The sequence below is a fragment of the Pipra filicauda genome, unplaced genomic scaffold, assembly GCF_003945595.2.
Source record: "Pipra filicauda isolate LSUMZ 115617 unplaced genomic scaffold, ASM394559v2 scaffold43_size3849885_pilon, whole genome shotgun sequence".
In the NCBI taxonomy this organism is placed as follows: domain Eukaryota; kingdom Metazoa; phylum Chordata; class Aves; order Passeriformes; family Pipridae; genus Pipra; species Pipra filicauda.
Window position 1 is genome coordinate 2,523,890 of NW_024104576.1, and position 25,633 is coordinate 2,549,522.

Here is a 25,633-nt window from a genome sequence, read left to right on the forward strand (position 1 = left end):
TAGCTGTTGAAAATGGTATTTAGCTGTTGCATAGTTTTGATGTTAAAGACATTTCTAATAGAAGAAATAATATTTACTAAAACCATACACCACAAAATGCAGGATGCAAGTGTCATCTAATTATTCCAAAGTTTAAATATTATGTTTATATTAACAGTGTTCACAAAATAAACATTCAGTTTCTTTCTTATTCAGGAGATACTATAAACGAGTAGATCAGTGATGCCATAATTCAATGACTGGGCTTTTGCATGTATTTTCCAAGGCAAGCACTGTAAAATGTCCATTATTCTTATCTCTGCAAAAACAGTACCTAGGAAAATATGCCTTGCAAAGTAAGGGCCTTCTTAAAAATAGTGTGCCAGTAGTCCCAGAATAAATGTAACCTGTAACTAATATGATACAGTTAATAGCCACGCCTTCCTTCCCAGCTGTGCTGATAACAGAGTAAGGTTGGTCCGTTTCCAACAATGTGAACATGCTATTTCAACAATGTCAGGCAAAAGAGAGAGACTTTACTTACCCCTGAAAACTAACTTTACTCCTGACTCCAAAACCAAGTAAGTCAGTTAAATGACACGCTTAATCAAGGCCTAGGAAAAACTGGCTGAAATAAACTGTTATTTTGCATACTTTTCTAAATTTAAATTAAAACATTAAATGCCTTGTACAGTTCTGCTCTTCAACCTACTTTATAAACACAACTTAATAAACTCAATGTCTTGTGACCATTAATCAGGTCTATATTAAACTTACCTTAGACCAGACCTCAGAAGGGAAGCAGACATACCTCTTACAAGGATGTCATTAAAACAGAAGGCTGTTGACACAGTGTTATTTAGGTATGTACATGCTTGCATATGCAGCCCTCAGCGGGATGTATGCTTTGAGTCTGTTGATATTGAAACTACATGAACAAAAAATTCAACTATGATTTTGTATACCTTTTTAAAAAAAAAAAACCTGATCCATAAAAACAGGCTTTAACATTTTTCCTTCATGCAGATTATTTTTCAGTTTGCTATTTCTGATTTTTTCCTTTACTTTCATTTGCTGTTTTTTAATGTTAATTCTATTTATAAGTATCTGAATCTGTATCAACATAGTTTTCATTCTATAGAACAATACAACTGTTCAAACTCAAAATATGGGCTGAAAAAATAAAGTAATATCTGTTCTTGCTTTCTTATCTGATTTCCCAAGATCTCTCTTTATTTTTAAGACATCTATTTCATTTGTTTCTCCAGTTTGTTGCTAGCTATTTATATTTCTGGCTTCTTAGCTGACAACACGTGTTTATGCATATATACAATGAGAATATATTTTCTTGGGGGTGGGGGAATAAAATCCACATCAATTAGAATTTCTTAAATTAATGAAAACATTTATATCACTGCTATATTGCCAGTTGCAGGAACTGACAAATTCCAATATAGTTTCATACTGCACAGAGAAAAAGTGGTTATTATTTTTTGACAAATAGCTATTTTCCTTTCCCCTAATATTCCCCATTCAGTCTTGTGTCTATTGAGGTTTACTGGGTATTTTTCATTGCTCAGTTCAGAACTATGAAGACAATCTCATAATTGATTAATCATATTTCTAAAATACTGACATTTGTACAATAATAGCATACCAGTTCATGTACTCAATACAATTGTATCCATACATGCATAGACAATGGATTTTGTTATTTTCCTTTCTCAATACTTATTTTTTGATAACAGCCAAGAATTACAAGATTTTATTCAAATTAGTCATGGGTATTTCAATTAATGGCAAAAATACTGATTTTTTTTCCAGCTGCATTATCTATAAGAAATATGTTTGCAAAAGTAACTTGTGATCTGAAAAGCAAAATAAAGCAGCCAAGTCTGACAAGACAATCAGACTGAATCCTGAATTACTCTATTTGAATTTGAATTACAGTATGACCAGCCCATTTAGGCTGTTAATCCCAAAGATGCTGATTTCTTAATAGTGCCATAACACACTACAGACATACCAAAGAGCACATTAATTGAAGCTCAGTTACAGAACTGTGCTAATATTAATAACACTGACTGTCACATCCTTGCCATTTCATCCCACTAGAGTAGGAACCAACTGAGAACCCCAAATCCAGACCTGACAGGGTTAAATTGAAATTGAAGGCAAGCATCCCTTGAACTAATTAAAATGGAAGGGAAAGGAGAGAGGGAAATATCCTGATGATCAGATTCTATAATCCCACTTGCTCTCTCAAAGGAACAGAGCAGCATCCAGGAACCCTGCAATTTTTTTTACCTCGCCCCAGATTTAAAGACTGCCCTATGCAATAACAACTGCCTAAATTGCTATGAATTCCTAGAAGAAACACTTCTCAAAAAAAAAAACAAAAAACAACAAATCATACAATTTAATGCAAAAATTGAAATTCATTATATGAAAGGAGTTGAGGCACTACAAGGCAGCACCAGACTCCTGAAGGAAGATATGAATATTTCCCATGAAAGCCCCTGGGACCAACATCAGGCTTCCTCTGGTGCTGGGAATAGGAAACCACAGTATTCTACACACTACTCCAACACATTCACATTTTTAGATGTACTGAAAAACAGAGGCCCTGCAAGGTTCCAATTAAAATTCTGAATGACTTGACAGGATTTTTTTGTGCTACACAGAAAACAGAGTGCTCTTCTTCATCACCCTTACACTGCAAAGTCTGAAAGCTTCTACTCTTGAAGAAGAAGAATTAGGTGTTTCCTTTAAAATAGCACTCAAAGGCATGGCAAAGGTGTGTTTACTGGGGCAACTTGGCATGATAGAATTTGGGGTGCACTGCTATGTGCCTTACCTCACCATTTCTTACTGAGAAAACCCTCTTTGAGAAGGTTAAATTCATTTAGAAAATTTTCTTCAGAAAAACACATACCAGAATGTACCAACTTTCTCTCCTCATTAACACTTTTTAAAATTGCCTGTACTTCACAATCATGATTTTAGAATTCTACATTATAATACAGAACAAAATATGAACGAAACTATGTTTGTAGAAACTCCACATTATCAGTCTTTGCAGTGGTCTTTAATTAATGAAGGAAATAATACCCGCAAGACTTGATCAAAATCTAATTCATTTAAAGCATAAATATTAATTGCATTAAAAGCTTTCATTGTCTCAGACAGAAAATCACCACCATTAAACTGATATTACATGTTTGTAGTTTGCCCTCACCATAATTTTTCCTAAGGAATACAAGAAATAAGAGGTCATATCTGTGCAAATACAAACTGACAAGATATTTTCTTAAGGAAACTGATGTTTCATTCTTTTTAAAGTCTGTATTTCTTGACATAAGATAAATATTATGCTTATTATAATTTTAGATTTTATTTGTATAGCTATTGTACTGCTAGTTTCTGCAGATTAATGATTAGATATATACATACATATGGAAAATATCATGGTACCAAACAGAAGTATCATTTGATTAGGACAGCCCTAAATGCACTACTGTGTACAGCACGTCTTAGATTCTTTACATTTTACAAAGCTGAATAATTTGAAATATTTGGGGCACCCACTGTCAGGAAATGTCGCCTGGTTTTCCATGTAATACAAACAGCATAGTCTGCCATCTGTGCTGAAGTCCTAGGGTTTATGAAGTGTGAAAAAAAAGCCTGCTGTCCCAGGCCCTAACTTTTCTGTTGCTATAGAAAAAACACAGAAAATTTGAAACTTAAAAAAGGGCAACAATTATTAAAATTGAATGACCTGGATAAAGATGCAGAAGAAGCAAAGACACTGCCTTGTTTTGGCACAATTAGTTCCTCCAATTTAAATATTAAAGCTCTATGAGGAGTTAGTTTTGCCATCTCACAGAGGTGTTCTTGCATTGTCAAATGAGCACTACCTGACTTGTTAGGGTCACTGGGAGCACAGCTGAGCAAGTAGGAAAGGGAAAATCTATCTCTTTAATCTGTTGAGAAAATTCATCTCGGAAAGAATTGGTTGGCTCATATCCATTTGGTGGGACATAAAGCTTTGCACTAGGTTGGGTAAGACATAGAGCCAAGGTTCATCTTTGCTCTAAGGAGGAAAAAGTAGTGGAAATGGTGGCCCATTGTAGCAATCAGCACTAATGAAAGATGTTACTGCCAAAGACTGCTTTGGTATTTATGGGCACATATAGCCATATACTAATACCTGCTATAAACTGAAATAAACAGCATTCCTTAATGAACTTACCAGCCTGCGGATCTCTCTCTCACATTCCCGCTTTATTCTATGGATCTCATCCTGGTGGGACTGATAGGCCGTGCGCAGGTCCGCAGCCTTCATTTTATCCGCCTGCATGATGTTGTTCAAAGCTTCTTCGAGCTGCTTTTTGCCAGATTTCAGCTCCAAGATCTCTTGTTGCAACTTCATTCGTTCACTGTCGAACGCCTTGCGAGCCTCCTCCTTTGCTTCGCTCAGCAGCGCCGTCTTCACTTTGTCAGCCGCCCCGTCCCGCAGGACATTGACTGTTGACTGCAAACGCTGAATTTCACCATCTTTGATTTTCACCATTCTTGCCACCTCCTGCTCGTGCTGCCGGATCAGTAGCTCTCTGACACTCTGAAGCTCTTTCATTTTCTCCTCGTGGAGCTTGGCTTTCAGCTCAGAAACATAGGCGGTGTGCTTGTGCTGCTCCTGCTCCCTTTCTTGTTTAACCTCTTGGATTTTTTCTCTCAGTTTTCCCACCTGGAACAACAAAAAAATACTTATTAACTAGCACTACCACTCTTTTAAAAGTCACCAAGGAAGCTTTTTCTGAAAGGTTATTAAAAACCTGTCCTCAATATTCAAAAACAAGGACTGCACATCTTACACCTCTCTATCCCATAAATAGCTAGAGAACCAGGACTGGGAAAAAACCATGTGCATGTTCAGGAATATGCTAGGGGTATGTGCAATTGGCAATGAGTTCTCACAGTTTTAGGAATAAAACAAAACTGAGCAACATACAATCTAGTTATCTCCTTATTTCCTACACCAACCACCCCAGACTACTCTCACCCATAACCCCTCTATTGCACTCTGTAAGTAAATGGAAAATGAATGAAACACAGAGAAAAGAGTTTGTGTTTATGCTGGAAATACTTTTATTTTGTATTTCTTAATTTCTTAGCTTTTTTAATGGCAAAGTCAATTATTAGATAAGCAAAAAGAATTGGTCTTCTGAAAAATCAAGTCTATTCAATGGACCTCAAACCTCACTCCAAAACTGAGACTACTCATGTCCCCAGATATTTCAAAAAATATAGGTCAGTGACTCTAAGGGCTGGGGAGGGAGTAGGAGAAAAATCTTAAAGCCTCATATAATAATACCCACTGTGATGAAACCTCATTATAAAATGATGCTCAGAAGGCTGCATGGAAAGTAATGCTCCTTCCAAGTGGGATATTAAATTAGAAGAAAAAAAACTAAATAAAAGAATCTTGCTGGTCTGTGGCAGTATACCAGAAAGGCTATAATGTATTTCATCAGGCATAGTACCATCCCTATCACAGGGACTGCCGAAACGTGGGCTCCATCCGTGTATTTCTCATCTAAAGCAAAGTCAGAGGCAGAGGTTCCAAAGACTTGTGTTTTAACCTTGAGTAGCAATACAAACATACATACTAAACAGTGATTCAGGGAAAAAGAAGCTACTGAGCAGCAGGATGTCAGTCAATGTCACATCTGCTTGTACCTATGCTACACAAAGGCGGGATCTGTAGTCATGTCATGCATTTAACTTACACTAAACTAAGCCAAAATTGCAACTTGCCTCAGATATTGCAGAAAGTATGGGAGATTTCTATTAATATTCAGATGATCATTTACTGTGAAAGTTTAATTAAAACAAATAATATTTTGCATGGTTCTGGATTATACAGCTAAAACAAAAGCAAAGGGTTTATTAAACACCAAAGGGCCAGAAACCTGTGTTGTTTATAGAGAGCTAAACAGGTACTTTTGTGGGCTTGCTTTAGGAAAAATGGGACATTTTACCTCAAAAGTCTCAGATAAAACATATTAAGTGAATCCAAGATTACTACTTAGTCTAAGAGTGACCATAAAATAAGTCCAACATGTCACTCTTCAAATGCACCACATCGACCACAGAATTTCCAGAGTCTGAACTAATGTATTGGATTTATGTGGTTAGGTTTTGGTAGGCTACAGGGCTGCAGAGGTGGCCTCTGTGAGGAGTTGCCAGACCTTTCCCCCATTTTGAGAGAGCCAACGCTGTCTGGCTCCAAGATGGACCTGTTGGACAAGGCCAAACCAATCAGCAACAGTGGTAGGACCTCTAGAATAACACAGTTAAGAGGAAAAAAGCTTGAGTAACTGCAGCTGGAGAGAGAAGAGACAATATGTGAGAGGCACAGCTCTGCACCGAGGTCAGGTCAGAAGGAGGGGGAAGAGGTGCTCCAGGCATCGGAGCCAAGATTCCCCTGTAACCCACAGTGCAGATCATGGTGAGTCAGCTGTGTCCCTGAAGCCTGTGGATGTCCACAGATATCAACCTGCAATCCCCTGGAGGATACCTCATGGGAGCAGGTGGATGTGCCCAAAGGAGGCTGAGACCTTGCGGGAAGCCCATGCTGGAGCAGGCTCCTGGTAGGACCTGGGGAGCCATGGAGAGAGGAGCCCACACCAGAGCAGGTTTATTGGCAGGACTTGTGTCCCATGAGATCACTCCCCTCCCTATGGGAGGGACCATGCTGGAACAGTTCGTGAAGAACTACAGCCCCTGGGAAGAACTCACCTAGGAGAAGTTCATGGAGGACTGTCTCCCATGAGAGGGACTCCATGCTGGAGCAGGGAAAGAGTGTGAGCAGTCCTCACCTGAGGAGGAAGGAGTGGCAGACATTGTGCAACAAACTGACCACAGCCTCCATTCCTTGTCCCCCTGCACTACTGGCTGGGAGAAGGTAAAGAATTTGTGACTAAAGTTGAAAGAAGGAAGGGGTGGGGGGAAGGTGATTTAGATTTATATTTAGTTTCATCTCTCACTACCTTACTCTGTTATTTCTTGGAAATAAATTAAATTAATCTTCTCCAAGTCAAGTTTCTTATGCCTAGTTAGTAATCTCTCATTGTCCTTATCTCAACCCACGAGCCTTTCATTCTACTTTCTCTCCCCTGCCCAGATGAGGAGGACAGGCATAGAGCAGCTTTGGTGGGCGTCTGGTGCCCAGTCAGGATCAACCCACCACAACTTGACCTGAAGTCTTCAGACAGCAGAGACAGCAGACCCTTCCCTGTGCAGAAGGTGTTATTTTGAACAGTAACTTTGAGAATTAACCAACTCAAACTTACCCTTGATTAAAAAAAAATATATACACAAACACACACATACACATATATATATGTATATATAAACCAAAAAAAGGAAATAGACTGGAGCAGGAGCAGAAGGAAAGGTATCTATGTTTTTATGAAAGTTGCCTGGATGCAGCGTGGACTAAACACGAGCTGGAAGAACGCTGTAATTACATCTGTGGAAAAGGTAACAGCTCTGAAACAGATATTGGCAGAAGCAGATTTTATTGCACAGATATTGTTACTCTATTCCAAGATGATTCTGATAACATATATTTATTAAGAGAGAGAGAGGTGGAGGGGTTTTCCCAAAATGGTAAGTCTGGTGTCTGGCTATTGGAAATTATCTGCACAATGTAACCATGTGTTATTTCTTCTGGTTCCAAGCCTACAGTGGATAGCCCTGATTTTCAGTGCTTGCATTCCATAGGAGAATCCCTGGCAAGGAGGTTAGAATAGATGATCTTTAAAGGTCCCTTCCAAGCCAAACTATTCCATGATGCTATAACAAAGCTAAGTCATTTACTCACCTATTTACCATCAGAAGTGGATGAGTTTATAAATAAATTTGCAAATGAAACAACACTCATTATTCACATATTGCCTTACTGATGAGCAAAGAAAATTGAAATGAAACTGAGCTATGAAACCTACTAATGACAACATGGGGAAATGGCATATATAAACATGTTTAATATACCTCCAGAACTACAGTAATTTTAAATTAGTCATACTCTACATAAAGCATGCAACTGAAAGGCAGTTTTCAATACAACACATTCATGGGTGTAACTTCTTAAAAGCATTTTAAATATATGAGAAATGTATTTTGAAAATTTGGAGGAGCGCTGAGTTACACAAAATGACATATTTGCTCCATTTTTCTTGTCTTTCACTGAATGAAGGTAACGTCTATATGCATTATTGCTGTCTGTGAGAACACATAATAAACCATTCAGAGTAAGAGAGTATTATCATATATCACTATTAATTTTACCTAAAAGCTTCAGCAAGAGCAATTTAAACAAGAAGAATTGGAATCCTTCTAAAAATCTTAGATTTTTACCCAGCATCTTAAATGCTTATCACACCTCATGACCCAGAAAAAAAGATGCATCCTTATTCTGAAAGTCTTTAAAAAGTCTTTTCTTGTTACTGCTTCTTATCAGAGAAGATGGAAAGTTAAATCTGTCTGTTAGATCCTCCCTGAAAGCCATAAGCTGTCCTTACCGTTTTCCTCCATCCCTCTCTCCTGCACACTATGCAGTTCTGTACATGTCTGGCTTCCAAAGCAGCTGACTGAATGAAAATAGTAGTGTGGCATTTTCCCATATGCCTAAGTTTCAGTTTCAAAATGAACTTAAACTTTAAAGCAATTTCTCTTTTTTTTAATTTCCGGCACTTTTTTTTTTTTTAATGAAGAAAAGTATTCTACCCAAGAAATTAAGTCAGTAAGGAAACAAAGTTAGGTAGGATATCATGGCACCAATAAACCAGCTATTTTCTACCTTTCTAAATTAAATCTTTAATAATTATTGCACATTGATACAATGCTGTTGCCATAGCAGAAGCTAACTTCTTCAAAAAATAATGCTAAACATTATTGCTTCTTCTTTCTTATGTCTGAAAAGTGCCTGAAAGCAGAATTTTCTTTAAAACAATATGATTATATTTTCATAGGGTATTTGCATGTGGTATTGTTTTCCATGACAAGGTGCTTTGTGAACTTGAGACAGAAAAATAACAGTTCAGCTATAAGACTGGAGTCAATGGCATAATTTTAAAATTATGCATTTCTAAAAGGCAATACTCTATTAAATCATATGTGTTTCTGAGTGCTACCGAACCATTTCCCCAATAAAAATGGATAAAATTACCTCATTTTTTTTCTCATGGATTTAAATGCAATTTTTTTTATTTGTGGCACAATAGTCAATCACATGAGGAATACTCTCCACACCGCTTTTTGGCAGGAACTGCAAACTTGTGTGTAAAAGAAAAGAAGGTCATTGGAAGTAGTGGTAGCATGGATTCACCAAGGGAAAATCATGCCTGATCAATGTGATAGCCCTCTGTGATGGTCTGGCAGGGTGGGTCGACCAGGGTAGAGTAGTGAATGTTGTCTACCTTGACTTCAGCAAGGCTTGTGACACTGTCTTTCATAACATCCTTCTGGGTAGGCTCAGGAAATGTGGGTTAGATGAAAGGACAGTGAGGTGGACCAAGAACTCGCTGAATTGCAGAGCTCAGAGGGTCATAATCAGCAGATTGGAATCCAATTGTAGGCCTGTAGTCAGTTCATTCTCCAGGGATAAGGAGGATGGGTTGAATCTTATTGAACTTGCTTGTCAATGACCTGGACAAAGTGATAGAATGTACCCTCAGTAAGTTTGCTGATGATACAAAACTGTGGGGAGCGGTTGATACACCTGAAGGCTGTGCTGCCATTCAGGTGGACCTTGACAGGCTGGAGAGTTCAGCGGAGAGAAACCTAATGAGGTTCAACAGGGGCGAGTGTAGGGTCATGCACCTGAGGAGGAATAACCCCAAGTACTGCTACAGGTTGGGGTCTGACTTGCTGGAGAGCAGCTCTGAAAGAAGGACTTGGGAGTCTGGGTGGATGACAAGGTGACTATGAGCTGGCAGTGTGCCCTAGTGGCCTGGAGGACCAATGGTATCCCAGAGTGCATAAGGAAGAGTGTGGCCAGCAGGTCGAGGGAGGTGGCTGTCATGAGGCCACATCTGGAGTACTGTGCTCAGTTCTGGCCTCCACAGTTCAAGAAAGACAAGGAGCTACTGGAGAGGGCCCAGCAAGGAGACACAAAGATGACTAAAGGACTGGAGCATCTCTTTTATAAGGAGAGACTATGGGAGCTGGGCCTGTTTAGTCCAGAGAAGAGAGGGGATCTCATCAATATATACAAATATGTCAAAGATGGCTGTTAAGAGGATGGTGACAGACTCTTTTCAGTGATACTCAGTGATAGGACGAGGAACAGTGGCCATAAACTAAAACACGAGAAGTGCTGCCTCAACATGAGGAAGAACTTCTTTACACTGAAGGTGGCAGAGCCCTGGAACAGGCTCCCAAGGGAGGCTGTAGAGTCTCCCTCTCTGAAGACATTCAAAACCCATCTGGACATGTTTCTGTGTAACCTGCTCTAGGTGACCCTGCTTTGGCAGGGGGATGGACTGGATGATCTCCAGAAGTTTCTTTCGACCCTAACAGTTCTGTGATTCTGTGAACTCACATTATGGTAGGCAATTTATTGCCAACTGTCACAAAGGCAAGTTATTAGGGGTGAGGTCGACAGGCAAAGATGCTCCTGTTTATTTAAAAAAAAAATATGCAAGAGCAACTTTCTTTCAAAAAGAACAAAAGCCCGCATTCTCTGCTTTTTCTAAAACATATGTAAACTCTACTCCTGTTCAAGCACACTTCTTGTGTAATCTAGTGTTCAGCTAACAGCCTTTCTACTACAATTTAAGCCTGCACTGGATCATGCCATTAAAATTAGTCACTTAGGTAAGACTTCTGTGACATGAGCAACAAAAGATGTCACTATGAAAAAGGCAGTCTAACACCAGTTCCATTTTTATCAACACAACAGACAAATATTGAGGGGGGACAGAAACGTATTTGTAATAGCAACCCAAGATACAAGACATTTGTCATGATTTGCAGATTTCAGCCTAGATTCTTAGCTTCCTCAACAACTAAGAACAAAACCTTGAAGTTTTCTGTTTGGCTGAGTTTCGGTTTGTTTGTGTTTCCTGACAAAGTTCTCTATTTGCCTACCTATCTTCAATCCCACTGGTTTGTTCCCCATGGATTTCAGGAAGAAATACACAGATTATCCAGCACAATGAAAATGACATGCTAGGAAGAAAAATCATCCAGGATGTCTTAGGACCCTCTGCTATTTAAATTACACTAAAGAGATTTACCTTTCAAATACTTGCAAGCTTCAAGGGAAAGGAAAAAAAGGTACATGTTTACTGGTCTTCCATTTAAAAATATTCATGCATCTAAACTAGCTTTTTAAAAATTAATTGAACTGTACTTAGATAGCTTGTGCCTGGATTTAGGAATATAGAGTCATAGAATAGCTGAGGTTGCAGAGAATCTCCAGAGGTCATCTAGAACAGCCCTGGTCAAAGCAGGGTCAACCAGAGCGAGATGGTCTAGGCAATGTCCAGTCAGACACGACTCCACCATATCAGACATTGTCTAAATGAATTTGTACTCACTGTTCAGTTATGTGGTTTAACCCCAACCAGCAACTGAGCAGCACACAGCTGCTCTCTCACTTTGCCCTGCTCTGGTGGGGTGAGGGAGAATTGGAAGGATGAAAGTGGTTTGATGTAAGAACAGTTAAAGAATTAGAGAGAAAAAACTAATACTAGATACAAAATATAATAAAAACATTGTAAGAGAAAAAATAGAGAGGAAAATAAAGCCCAAAAAAGACCAGTGATGGAAATAAAAACACCATCCCCAGCTTCCTCTCTGGTGGAGAGGGGTGAGAAGCAGAAAAGCCCTCTGTGTAAGCTCTGCTCAGCAATAACTAAAACATTACTGTGTTATCAGCACTGTTCAGCACAAATCCAAAACATAGCTCCATACAAGCTACCATGAAGAAAATTAAATCTATCTCAACTAAAACCAGAACACTCATAATCTGATAAGATACATTAATTTTAAAGGTTCTACTGCAGTTGTGAGTGGAACTGCACCATCAAAATTTTTTAGGATCTCTTCCACTGTGTTTTCTGTCAACTTCTTCTAACAAAATTCCAGCTAAACTAATGATAATCATTGCTTAACATCTCTTTAGTAATGTCTCACTTCTCTTGACTATCTGTTTTACCTAGGTTAGAAATTGCACTATCATAGCTAGCATATTCACTCATTTAATTATTTCGAATTCTGGTTGAAGTAATGCTGCTACATCTATTCCTAATAACTTTGTTATTTACTGTCCAATGTTTTTCAGATGTCCAAAATTCTCTTGTTTCAGTGATTTTTTTTTAAGTATTCAGAATTTACTTTTATATATCAAGTGTAGAGAATAGCTGAATTCAAATGCCCTTCAACTGCTGTCAGGAAACAACCTACCCAAAGGGATGCACCTCCTCTGAATCCCACTCAGTAGTGTCTTGATTCACCAACACTTCAGCCATTTCCCTGCTCCAAGGTTACCATATTTCACTCCCAAACATAATACCATAGTTTCTCCTTGCTATTCAGTACAGTCCTTATAGTTCAGCAAATTAACTGGCTCCTTTCTTAATCCATACATAGCTTATGGGAATAACAATTTATATATACATATATATATATATTCAGAATGTCTGGATACTCAAATCAACAGCTGTATTTAGAGTTTTTCCATCCTTACTGCCCGTAACTCTTTTCCATATTACTTTTGTAATCCCCAGTAAATAAAACTGTCTTGATTGTATGACATGCTCTCTTTTTTTTTTTAAATTTCCCACATTGAAAACAGATTTTTTTTCTGCCTACAACAGATTCAACATCCAACATCAAAGCTCAAAACCCCCAAAGAAATCTGGGAAAAGCATGAGGTTTATGAAAACAATCTAGGCAATTGTGAGGTGATATAGTGGCAACTGAGTTGAAACATCTCATTTATCCTAATTTCCAGATGTTGTGATCTCAAGTATAAAGTTACAGTCACAAGCAGAAAATGGATATTTAAAAACAATAACTAAACTGGGTGAAGATGGAGTAATAGTGACAGCAAACACTACAACACCTTGCTGTCAAGAACAGAGTATTACTTGGAGTATCAGAAAACTACCTTCTAATTTATGCCAACTATCTCAGTAGCAATAGGTACTTTGTAATACTTTTTCCCAAATATTCATGTATCTCGGTACAAGTATTTAAAAAAACCACTGAGCTGACTGCCAAGACCATGCTCACTCACTGCAGCTCCTTGTGCTCACTGTACCAGACTTTAAGATTCAGTCAGAGCAAGTCCTGCCTCCACTTATGTTGAAATAAGTATAATTTTTGTGCTTCGGTCAACTCTCTTGGTTACTCAATACCCAAATTTTGGATGTCTTCCAACCAAGTATTTTCAGTAGCCAAGCAAGGGCTGTATGTGAACCCCTGTTCAGTTCATGCATTTCCTTCTCCAGCATCTCCATAGATGGCAGCAAACCTACAGTCCAGGAGGACATGCTATCTATCAATAGGCTGCCCAAAGCTACCAAACAAGTGTTCCCAAAACAAGAGGCAGTACATAGGAACTAAAGCAGGGCCACAGCTTTTTCTTCACCCATTCATAAATGAACCCAGCTACTCATATGTCTGATGCTCAAAACACCACCAAGCAAGACCTACAATGATGCGCTTTTGAAGACCAGCAAACGTATCAGTTTTGGATCAGGTATTGCATAAGCATGCAGGAAAACAACTTTAGAGAAGAAATTTTTATAAATGGATCAACAAACAGTGAAACAAAATGAACTTGGAAAATATGCACGAAGTTTTGGATGTCTCTGGGGTAAAATTTTATTTCAGAGAAAGCAGTATTTTGCAGGCAGAAGTATGGTAAGACTAATTTCCATTTCTGACATCTCTCATCAATTAGAATGTTCCTTCTCAGATAAAACATTAATATAGGCATATGCATGAGGGACAAAATAATTTAGGAAAATTAAATAAATTTGCCCCAAAAGAGTTTGTTACCTTTCCTGACATAGTTTATGTCCCGTGGGCCTCAGTGCTGTCTGTTTAGCAGCTTCAATACTTCTCTCTTACTCCTGTGCCACTAAAGCTATCTAATTTATTTAGAATTCTCTAAGTACAGTGTTTTTACTTTTCTGATACCAAGACATAATTTCTGTTGGTTTTGTTCCTCATTTTTAAACTACAGTCTAAACCAGAAAAATCCCTATGGCTTTGATTTACTCATCTTGTCAGTCAAGGCATCCTGTATAAATGCTGCACAGACTGAGAGAAGGCTGGGAAATAAACTGCATGGTTCAAATCTACTTAAATGATTTAGAGCAAGCACCACAGCAAAGGTGTGGGAAAGAGGTTGAAGATCTCCTTCCCCGCTTGCATCCTCCCAGAAACGCACTCCAACATATTGCAGAATCTACGGCAGACTGGAATGCAATTACTAGTTGTAATTTCCTCTTTCATATCCATCTACAGATTACATATGTGAGCTCTCTCATTTCTCTGCAGATGTATGTGCACAATACACAGATGTGTCTCTGATAACAACCTCAATACACTAGAAAATATGACATTCTCAAGCTGCAGAAAGATGAACAAGTAACCAAACTGAAGCAAATCTTACTGCATTGAATACAGGTAAGTAAACAGACGTTATAGAAAACATTCCTGCAGCTGTTATGGTTTTGTACTTACACCTCATTCTTAGTTGAATCAAAGTTAAACGTAATGCTGTTACAGGTAAAGCATCAAACCTGGAAGTATATCAGGGCTAAACTCTTCCTAGCGTTCATGTAATATTTTCGTGGATTTTTTTAGAATCCAAGTACTTTAAGGACTCAAAATTAATTCATTCTTCTGTTCAAGGTATAAGATAACTTTGTAATCATGTGCTCTTTTTAATACAATTTAAAAAATTATAATAAAATTCACATTTGTATATAAAAAGTCATACAGAACAAAATAGGAAATAAGAAAAAATAACTAAAAAGAATTTACTAACATAAATGTAATCTACCATCAGCTAACAAGTCTCCAAATAGGAACAATGAGATGCTAAAAATGACAGTGAAATAACACAATTTGTCACCCAGAAAACTATAGAGGGTATCAGCCACTAGTAAATTCCATGGTGTGTGATTTTAAGAAGCACAAGTAGTTTGTGCCACTTATTTTAAAATTCATTCTCATTATATCAAAAAAGAGCAGGAGAAGTTGGATGAGGAAGCCAATAGCAAAACCCCTGTCATTTCTGTTCAGTCATCAGTACTCCTGATGTATAAGAGATATAACTTTTTGCTTTAGTCTGGAAAGAAGAAAAATTTCCAAGGCAATACAGATTTAGTTGGCTGACACATACTGAACCTATTGCATCAACAAAAATTAAAGCTTTATTATTTCTTTTTCTTCTGTCAGAAATAAATTCTGAAGATCGCATTTTCAGGCATTTTTTTGTTTGTTTTGTAAATTAAAATATGAAATATAAGACCATTCAAAGTTGAGTAACACATAAGGCTATTAAAGAAACTGGAATATACAGAAATACTGTTATTCAAGTGTTTCACATTTTACACATATAAAAAAACCAAGGCTAGAACAAAGCTATGTTATATAAAGTGGACACATTTTCAGTGCATACTTTTTCCACTGGTAAATCTTTGGACACTTGCAACTACAATATCACCAAACAAACACAGATAAATCCATTTGCACATGGATTAATCTCCAGAACTGTCTTGTGCAAAGTCAAATGCACTCATTGAGACTAAAAAACTAATAGAATAGAAATAAGCTTACTGCCTTGTCCATATTTTCAACTGTCTACAGAGATATATAAAAGTAAATACTAATCTTTATAAATATATATTTACTTCATGAATTAATAATTTCTTCTAGGTGTTCTCTGGATTACCAAAATACCTGTTGAACATGTGCTGGACAGATAAATATTGATGGATCTGTTTCATTAGCAATCAGATGCATCAAAACCTCAGCAAAGCAAATCAGAACTCCTACACAGATAATTTCCATAGTGATGCATTTTGAATAAGGTGCTGATGCTTGATTTTGAAGACAAAAGATTTTTCTTTCTACGACATACAGTTTTCAGTGCTAAGATAAATGACAAAACTCCCTTGCCTTTAAGTCATAGTAAGCTAATGCCATTTATATTGCTGTGACTGCAAATTTCAGCGACTGGATGTTTGCAGATATTTACTTCCTTTTGCATGTCATTTAGAAGAGCTGGCACCAATTTCAGTTTATCAGTGATTCTTCTGATTTCACTACTTTGTCAAGTTTTTCTTTTAAGGTTAATGCATTTTAGTATGAAACTCTGCTGGTTTCTAACAGTGCTACTGTTAAGAAGAATGATCAGAAAATATAGATAGACAAATACCTTGCTTTTTTCTTGTTGAAATTCTATCTGGATGTTGGTTAGTTTAGTTCGTAGCTCCTCATTAGCAGCTTGCAGGGCTTCAGTCTCCATCTCGGACTTCTCTCCCTTGGCACGACTTTTCTTTGACATAATTATTTTTGAAGTTTAAAATAAAATTTTTGCTCCACACTGAGCTACCAGCTAGTGCCTTCTGCTTTTAGCATTTAAGAGTCATGTAGTGTTCAACAAAATCTTTCCCACAAACCTCTGCCATCACGGGAGCAGTCTCTCGTGTCCTGGAAGGAACAAAGTAGTGGGAACAGAATTAGGCTACAGCACTGAGCAGAATTAAACATCAGACTTAATATTCAGGTTTTAAAGCACACTGAACTTCTTTGTATTATATACTATATTGCATAGTGCACTACAGTTTGAAAGAAATAGATAAGAAGTTACACAATATTTCACCGTCTCTAAACCCAATTCACTGTATTCTGATGTCCACAGAAATAAAATTCTTTACATTTATGATAAATACAGTATATAAATAAAAATCATATCTTATTCAAGGTCTGACTAGAACCATGCTCAGGATTCCCAAGAGGCACATAAAAAACCATAAGTTAACTGAGGTTAGTGTTTCAGTGGGAATAGTTTGTTTCCAGTAGTAAGAAGAGAGCATTTCTCACCCTTTTGTATCAGTTATAATGCATAACTGTATTATGCAAGTCTCACAGCATCAGTATCTATGAAAAAGGTATCACAAAATGAGAAAATAATTTTAGAAATGTTTCTTAAAATATCAAATATGTAAACTGCTTATGTTCAGGGCTGATACTGTTTGAAAAGCTATAATCAAGACGCAAAAGTATTTAATTTCATTTTAATTTCCCAGTATGCTCTAAGCTTAAAAAGTATTCAATTATTTAAATCAGCTTTATGTAATATTCAAGGAGAATATCAATAGCAGACAAAGAACACTAATTCCAATAATTAGGAAATCCCATGATTAGTTTGCTTCATAAGTAGTTATAGAAGCTTAATCTGTGACTTTTTTTCCTCTCTGCTCTCATCTAAGAATAACCTGGTGCTCTACAAGAACAAACTGAGGAACAAATGCTATCAATGCTGAATTAGTTTCCAAACCCATGGCCTCTGCTCATTCTAAATATCCACATAATTTCATCATTAAATTGTTGACAAAGCAGAAGACTTCCTACTTTAATACTGAACGACATTCCTGGAGTATTTATGTCCAAAAAAATTGCTATCAAATTGCCTTCAAATAATAAGTTGTTCTTTCCAACCTACTTCTGCCTGGAAGTTATTTTAGAAATTGTATTAGAATGAAAATCCCATGCATTCCTTAGCACATGCTTTCTAAAGGGTTGTGTACAGACAAAAAAACCACAGTTAAGTTTTATTCTCCTTTTCAAGGACTAGTAAACAGGCGGTGAGTTAAATATCTTGCCCAAAATGACAAGTCAAATCACATGAAAAGTGAACAGAACCCAGGACAAAAAGTCTCAATCTGTTCGACAATATTGCCACCGAATCCTTTCCTTCATAAAAAGCTGTTGAAAAAAGACCAATTTTACCAATTATTTGTTAAAGTAATTTGAGTGAAGTAGTTGTTTTGCTCTGTGATATCAGATGTATTTCCTTTGAAATATAATAATCTATCAGTTTATCCCACTCAATAAAATTTTATCTGTTCCATATATTCTTTATATTTAGCATTTTTAATAATTTATGAAAAAATAAGAAACATAAATGCATTTTAACTTTATTTATGTATCAGGCCTACCTTACAAAACAAATAAACACTGGTGCTATTGTGATTTTACACGTAACAGTTTATTGAAGAAAAATAAATCAGAAATATTCTTACACTAACTTAAAACAAGGAACTCTTCAGTGAGTAGAAGAAATGTGAGGAATTGTTGTTCTTAATAAAGAAATTTCATGCTAGTAATCTATGGAGTTTCTATGATGCTAAAGGCTAAAACTAAGCACTATTAAACCAGTATATTTCATCCAAAATCCTTAACTGTATGAAAAAATTGGATTAAAAATCAGTTGCTTGCGTTATTTCCCTGGACTATTTGTAAAGAAAATCTAAAATAACATAGATATGCAAATCCAACCTATAATAATTCCACAGTATTTACAATGGTGAAAAGGGAAATGAGTTGTTCCTTATCTCAAAGGGTATCTGGGGTATTCAGATTCTATCAAGGATTTAATCCTGAAATCTTTACACAAAATTCCTGACGCAGTCAAATTATATATTACTTAATTCAGTAGATTATTAATTTAGTTAAGGAAACCAAAACCATACCTCACTGGCCTGGCTGCATGATTTTTAACCTCATTAGATCCCCCCAGTCCCCTTTCCAATTACAGTTTGGAAAATAATTTAAGTGTTTGCTTCTCCATCAGTAAAATGAGGAAAGTGAAGTAACTGCTCTGTGTGGATATACACAACATCCAGAGAACAGAAAAAGAGATTTGAAATGTGGAACATTTTGAAATCACCACATATATTTTGCTCAGTAATAACAACCTCTCCTGACCATATCATGTTCCCGGGCATATTATGAATATACTAAGTAATTCAATATGAACATTTAAACTTATAATTATGTACAGCAGAAGATGGCCTGTCACTGAAGTCCTGGTCAGGCATAACTCTCAATGTCTGCAGAGTTTATATTCTATCAGAGTCATCATCACTCAGAGTTCTTAATAAATAAGGTCTTACAATCAGATACCAGGATCATACTGTTGTCTGTTTTTGAAAATGTGCAGGTCTAAATATAATATGCATTATTTAAAGCAGTTCAAATTGCATTTAGCACTTAAATTAGCCTTAAAAATAAACAATTCAGCGCTACACTTTGAAGTATTCTTTAGAATTTAAAAAATTCTCAAAGCATTGTTCTCAATCTTTTTCCTATAACTCACAATAGTTGAAAATTGTATCTTTCAAGTAAAATAAAAACATAGACACAGAACCTGAAGAAAATCGCCTGCTTCTCTTATGGACACGAAAGGGTGGGAGGAGATCAAACCCTTCACCTCCAAACCTAACAACTAAGCATAACAAGCCCCCAAAACTACAAAACAAAACAAAAAGAAGGAACCAAAAACACCCACGAAAAACAAAACACCAACAAAATAAACAAACAAAACCCCCCAAATAATAAAAAAACCAAACAAACAAGAAACTCCCACACCATCACCATCAAGCTGCATTGGTGGGCATAGAAAAGTTTCTCCCTTTTTAATCTTCCCTAGATACATCTTCCAGCCCTACCTATTTCAAAAGCAGGAACTACGGCAATGCAAAGCCTCTCTACATACACAGAGGGGCACATACCCCGGGCACACCAGGGCTACAGCAGAAGAGGGTGGATCTCCATTCCCAAATGAAAGGGTTAGAACCAGTGAGTGCATACGTTCCCTGCTAGTTGAGTACCCACACTCAATGTTCAGATAAAGGTTAGGATAAAAAAACCCCTACCAGGCAGCTTGTAAACACAGGGAGAAAAACAGAAGGAAAAATATTCTACTCTAACAAAATATTATTTTACTGACGTAGAAGTTGCAACCAACAACCTATTTATTAACTCACCATATGTCAATTGAGAGGCAAACTCATGACGCCACCATGATACAGTCCCACAATCACTTGTGAACAAAAATAGCCACTTCCTGCACTGTGAGTTCTACACACTTCTTGCAAACCTTAGGATCATTTGAATGTATTTGATATCTGACAAAAAAAAAGGATAGGAAGAGTAATGGATTCTCAATCACAAGTCATATTGACAGCAGTCTCTGGAATGTATCAAGTTTCTCATTTTACTTGATAGATATAGGAGCATTTGTAATTCAAGAAAAGCATTAACAACAAAAGAAATAAACTTGATTGGATTTGAATCAACTGTTCAATAGTTTGGGAGATTGGTGTCTAAAAGATCAAAATATTTAACATGATTTTTGCAGGATGCTTGGGGAAATCCAAATTCTTAATGTACCTAGAAAACTAATGATCTGAACAATGTTCCATTCCTAACTTCCAATTTCTCTTCTATTTGCTAAAGAGATTTAAAGGATTTTTTTATCATTACTTCAATCTCTTCCCTGGTTTTATCAAAAAAACCCTCAAACTAAGTAATGAAGTGCTATGTGATCCTTCTAGATGTTAAATATCAATAAAACCTAATAGCAAAAAAAAAAAGAAAAATTAATTACTGCAAAAATGTGGAAGTGTAGCATGAAAAATCAGAGAAGAAAAGAGAGAGCCTAACATTTTCTAGTGAAACATAATTCCATTTAAAGAAATGCAAGTCTCTAAACATGATTCTGTACTGAATACACAAAAATAAAGGAAGGGTTATATCTTTAGAGAGTGAGTCTTTCAGTAACAAACAGTAATCAACAGGAAAAGTACACCTATAAAATTAAGTAATAAATAGGGATAAGATAACATGATAAGAAGAAAGATTTATTATATTATATCAACCAAAATTCAGCATTCCAATCTTAATTCAGATCTGAACAACATTAGTCAGCTGCAACATAATTTTTGGAAGGTGAAGTTGTGAATGAGTCATCTCAGCTGAAACATCAAGCCATAACTCAGGTAGTGGAGAGAAATAAAAAGCTTCTTCATCTAGACACTTCACTTCCACATAAATAGTGGTTTTTCCATTTTACTTCAACCTTTCTCTTATAATACTGCAGAGTTTACTACCAGCTACCCAAAACTCTTACTTTGCTTGTGAATATGAGATTTAAGTACATTCTTAGTATAGCACAACTCTGAATATTCAAGAAATTTAAAACAGATTTTATAATCCTAGAACCCAACAATAGTAAATGCAGTGGACACAGGTACAATGTTAACTTCAGAAGTAACTGCCAGTTTCACCAATGTTACAGTTTAAAAAAAACAGTGATAATCAAGCAGTGACTGTATGGGAAAGACAATGTTCAGAGATGCCGATGCCCAAGGCACATTTCTCACAGGTTCAGATGACCTACATTTACTGCTTCAATTCTCAGTTCTATGTAATAAAACATGACTGAATTGATAAAAGCAAAAGCACCTCTACAGGATTGTAAAATAATACTCTTCTCAGGCAAAAAAATGTGAATACAAATTATAAGAATAATTTTCTAAGTATATTGTAGACTAGTCACATTTTAAATACCCATTTGTTAGCTACCTACAGAGATAGATCTATTTCTGTAACAGTAGAACCTCTGAAGGTTATTTTAAATCCTATCCCACTTAGGGAAATACAGAGTTTCCTTACTGTGAAACACTTCTGTAAGTATCACTTGTGATTTTCTGGCAGATAAAACCAAAAACATCTTTATTGCTATCTGACAGCTCCCCATTCCTTTTTGCACATTCACAGCCCACAGTCCTGAGTCATTTTTGCATCAATAACAATACACCTTCAGGGCCATACTATATGGAAAGCAATCACTAAGAAACTCTAAGCATTTTTGCATTGTTTTTTTCCCAAAAAAGCTCACAGTAATGCAATCCTGCTGATATCAAACTCATTTAGACCCTATGCACACACTCAACTGTATTTGTACCTACTACTAACAACCACATAACACTAAATTTTTGTTTTTGATTGGTACTACTGCGTAACACTGGATAGCATCCAGTACATTAATGGCTTCATTCTAGTGGAAGACATAAGCATCCTACAAAAACCAAAAAAACAAAAAACAAACAAAAAAACCACAAAAAAAACCAAAACCAAAAACAAACAAACAAACAAACAAAACCAGAAAACAAAAAACAAATCTAGTTCTTCATTTACAAGGAATTTTCACAAGTAAAAGGGAATGTCTAAGGTGAAGAGGACAAGCCAGGAGAAAGGCAAGGAATCCTGCACCTCCATTCTGCACTACACAACACTTCAATACACTAGTAGTTACTGAAAACTTAACCTGGATCACTTCTCCAAAATTTATGAGCTTGATGCCCTGACTTTAAAGTAAATAAAAATATTCATTGTCTTCAATGAATATACATTCTTTATTAATATTTACCCAATTTCACTTACAGAACTGTTTTGAGGATTCATTAAATCATTAAAATCACTCCACTAACGATATTAAAAGTCAAAATGCTACAAACAGCAGTCCTGTGACACATACAAAATTAAAAAGACACTAGCACAAAAAGGTAAAGTTCAAATGTAACTAAAAATAATAAAACAATGTCCTCCCTCCACAACCTTCAAAACTCAGCTCTGTTACACAGCAAGAGAGCTTTAGAGTGCTGGGTTCACTGCAACTCCAGAGAGGCAGCTGTGGGCAGAGCTGTTCCTCTCATCTCTGTGCCAATTCCTTTCTTTCGAGCACAGGCAGGACACCTGACAAGATGCCTGCTGTCCAGCACAATGTGTGCCCAGCCTCCAGCTCTTCTCATTGTGCCCTGGATGCGATGCAGGGAGATCCCTGGGCTTTCACTGAGGAGCAGCACTCCATTTAAAGCATAATATTTAAGAACAAAAATGTGGAGTTTTAGCATTTCTAAATTAGACCTAGATAAATGGCAACTAGAGAGGCAGATTCTAATATCTTTATTGACTGTCACTGACAACCCACAGATTAATCATTATGCCAAATTTAGGATTTTGAATTATACTGGACCACTTTTGTTTAGCTATTCACCTGATTTTTGCAGGAAGCTTCCTTTAGATGTTTTTTAAACCCATCATTATCATTATTATTTTTATTGTAAAGGGAGAGAATAGTTGAAACCTGAAACTAGAAAAATGAAAAATTCAGGGAGGACAGCTGTGTAGAAAATGTGCAAGACAACTGACAGGCTTGTGGGGAGAGGTTCAGATTCCCAATTTGATGACTCAAGAGAGAGGTGGAATTCAATGAGAGAAAACCTAGAGTTATCTAACACTTTATTCCATCTTGAATATTTATTATTTTGTAAATCAATAGGATGGACTTATGAGGTCAGGTAGGCAAAAGGATGAGAAAAGGTGTATCTGGATGTGGTATTAGTTACCAACTGAGCAATGAGGCAAATAGAGGTGGCATGATTTCATTGCACTATCTATGATTTCAATAATTATTATGTGCTATTCTCTACCTTCATTAAACTTGCAAGCTACCTCACACTGTGCCAGACAGCTCACATTCCCACCTCACTGCTGCAGCACAGAAGAATCACACAGCTGTGTGCAGAGCAGCATGAACACATCAGTCAGCACCATAAAGGAAGTTACAATGCTGAGTAGGTTAATGACAAAACTTCTTTACCTACCAAGGGCCGGCTCAACTTCAACACATCTCATTAAAATCAGAACTCTTAGCCAAAATGAAGATATCAGCCTATTCCAGTAATACAGTAAGACTGGTAAAAGAATATGCTTTATTTTTTCCAAAGTTCCCATTGTGCTCCACTTTTAAAGCCAAGTTCCTTAATTCCTGAACTGGCAGTTCAGGAAGAGTCACAGAATCCCCAAAAAGTATCTACCTGTGTTCAGGAATTTAGGACCTCAACCTTATGTTTGATTACTGTATCAAGGACTTCTGCTTAACTTCAATGTTCCTAAAGTAAGACACCCCACATTTAAATCTAGTTTCAAATCTAGCTGGATGATAACAATAATTATCACTAGTTTATGGGCAACACATGGGCTAAGGCTTGATGGATTTTGGTTATGAGAAATTAAGCTTATGAGAACTAGAAAGACTTTGCAACTGCTTTTGTCAAGAATCACCAAATTTAGTGTTCTACAAAGCTGCAAATCCCTCAGAAGATCTGTTAACTTTCTCACAACAGTGCTCTGATAATCAGCCAGATAACATTGGTATTTCAAGGGCTGTAATTTGAGTGAATGTTCATTGCAGTGAAGAGTTTAATTCACTCTGGTTGATAGAACTGCATCACCTGGAATAAAATATTTAAACTGGGTATTTCAGACAGACAGTAGCCTCTTTGCTCTCTCAACTCTAAATTTTGAAAGGGAACAGTGCAGCAGCTTAAAACGACAGGCAGTAAAAAGCACAGCTAGAAACTAACACAGCAAGAGCCTGGAGACAAACTTTCGTTTCTCTCCCTGGTTAAACAGGACAGAGACAAGCATGACAAAGCATAAGAAAAGCACAGAAGAGAAACTGTGATCTAAAGGCTTCCTTTGTGTAACAATCTTCCCATGTTCACAAACAGAAAATGCTTCACCACCGTGAGAAGACTACGAATAAAATACCCTTCTGATAACTGCCAGCAAATTTGATTCAAACCATTCCAGACTTGTAGGCAATAGTGTTGGCAAATTGGCCACCAGAAGTAGGAATGTGCTTTCTGAAGATGCTTAGAGTTGAATGTGGTGGCCATGAAGACTTGCAAAAAATATATTTATCCAGATACAGGTATCAACATCATAATTTTAAGGACAGCATCCCTCAGAATGTTAAAAAACAATGACACATTCAGTCATAGTTCAGCTTAAAAAGAGAGAAACAGGCAACTAGATATAAATATAAACCCCCAGAATTACTCTGTGACACACTACTATAGACTGTAAGACTGCCTGCTGTCCAGATTAGACTGTCCAAAAGTATTTTGAAGTAAAGAAATTAAATTAATCCACACACAAAAATATATATATATATACATGCATATATATACAGAAATAAAGCTTCCTGAATTTGAAAGAGTGTTGGACAGAACAGAAGTTACTTGCACATGCAACTTGGAGCTCTCTAGTAGGCAAGTTGCGCATGCAATTTAAGGAGATTATGCAATTTATGAGGGTACAATACTGCTAGCAGTGTATCCTAAATTGCTGAATGCTGTCATAGTCAGGCTTGGACATCTAGGGGAATTAAAAACTAACTTATTGTTCAGCCTCAAGAAAACATACTTACCTCTCTTCACCTATATAATATCTTTTCCTTCATTAAGAAATCAAGATTTCATTTCACTATACTGCTTCAGAGAGCAGACCATGAAGATGGTACAGTGTTTTACACAAGGTGAAGCCAAGACATGTCACCTAAAGCTTACAGAAGCCCCAGTGCTCGAATGAAAGATGTTTATGCTTCGTTGCTTATGAACACAACCTCCTTCTTCCCATGGTGCCTGCAAAGAAGGCTGTTCTCTGCAAGGTCTAAATGGTTCTGTAAATCATCTCTGACCGT

The 25,633-nt window shown here is 36.7% G+C and overlaps 1 protein-coding gene across 8 annotated transcripts in view; it reads right to left on the reverse strand.

The window, feature by feature from the left end:
• JAKMIP1 (janus kinase and microtubule interacting protein 1) overlaps positions 1-25,633 on the reverse strand; it is a 161,565-nt gene that overhangs the window by 73,986 nt on the left and 61,946 nt on the right. For 7 of the 8 annotated variants that reach the window (XM_027736209.2, XM_027736202.2, XM_039385841.1 and 4 more), the window contains 2 exons: positions 16,451-16,725; positions 4,232-4,726 (listed from right to left, as the gene is read on the reverse strand). In XM_027736209.2, coding sequence (XP_027592010.1) covers positions 4,232-4,726; positions 16,451-16,579 — 624 coding nt within the window. In that variant the 5' untranslated portion in view covers positions 16,580-16,725. Of the gene's footprint in view, positions 1-4,231; positions 4,727-16,450; positions 16,726-20,066; positions 20,140-25,633 lie in introns of those variants that run through there. The other variant, XM_039385842.1, reaches the window with a different exon arrangement.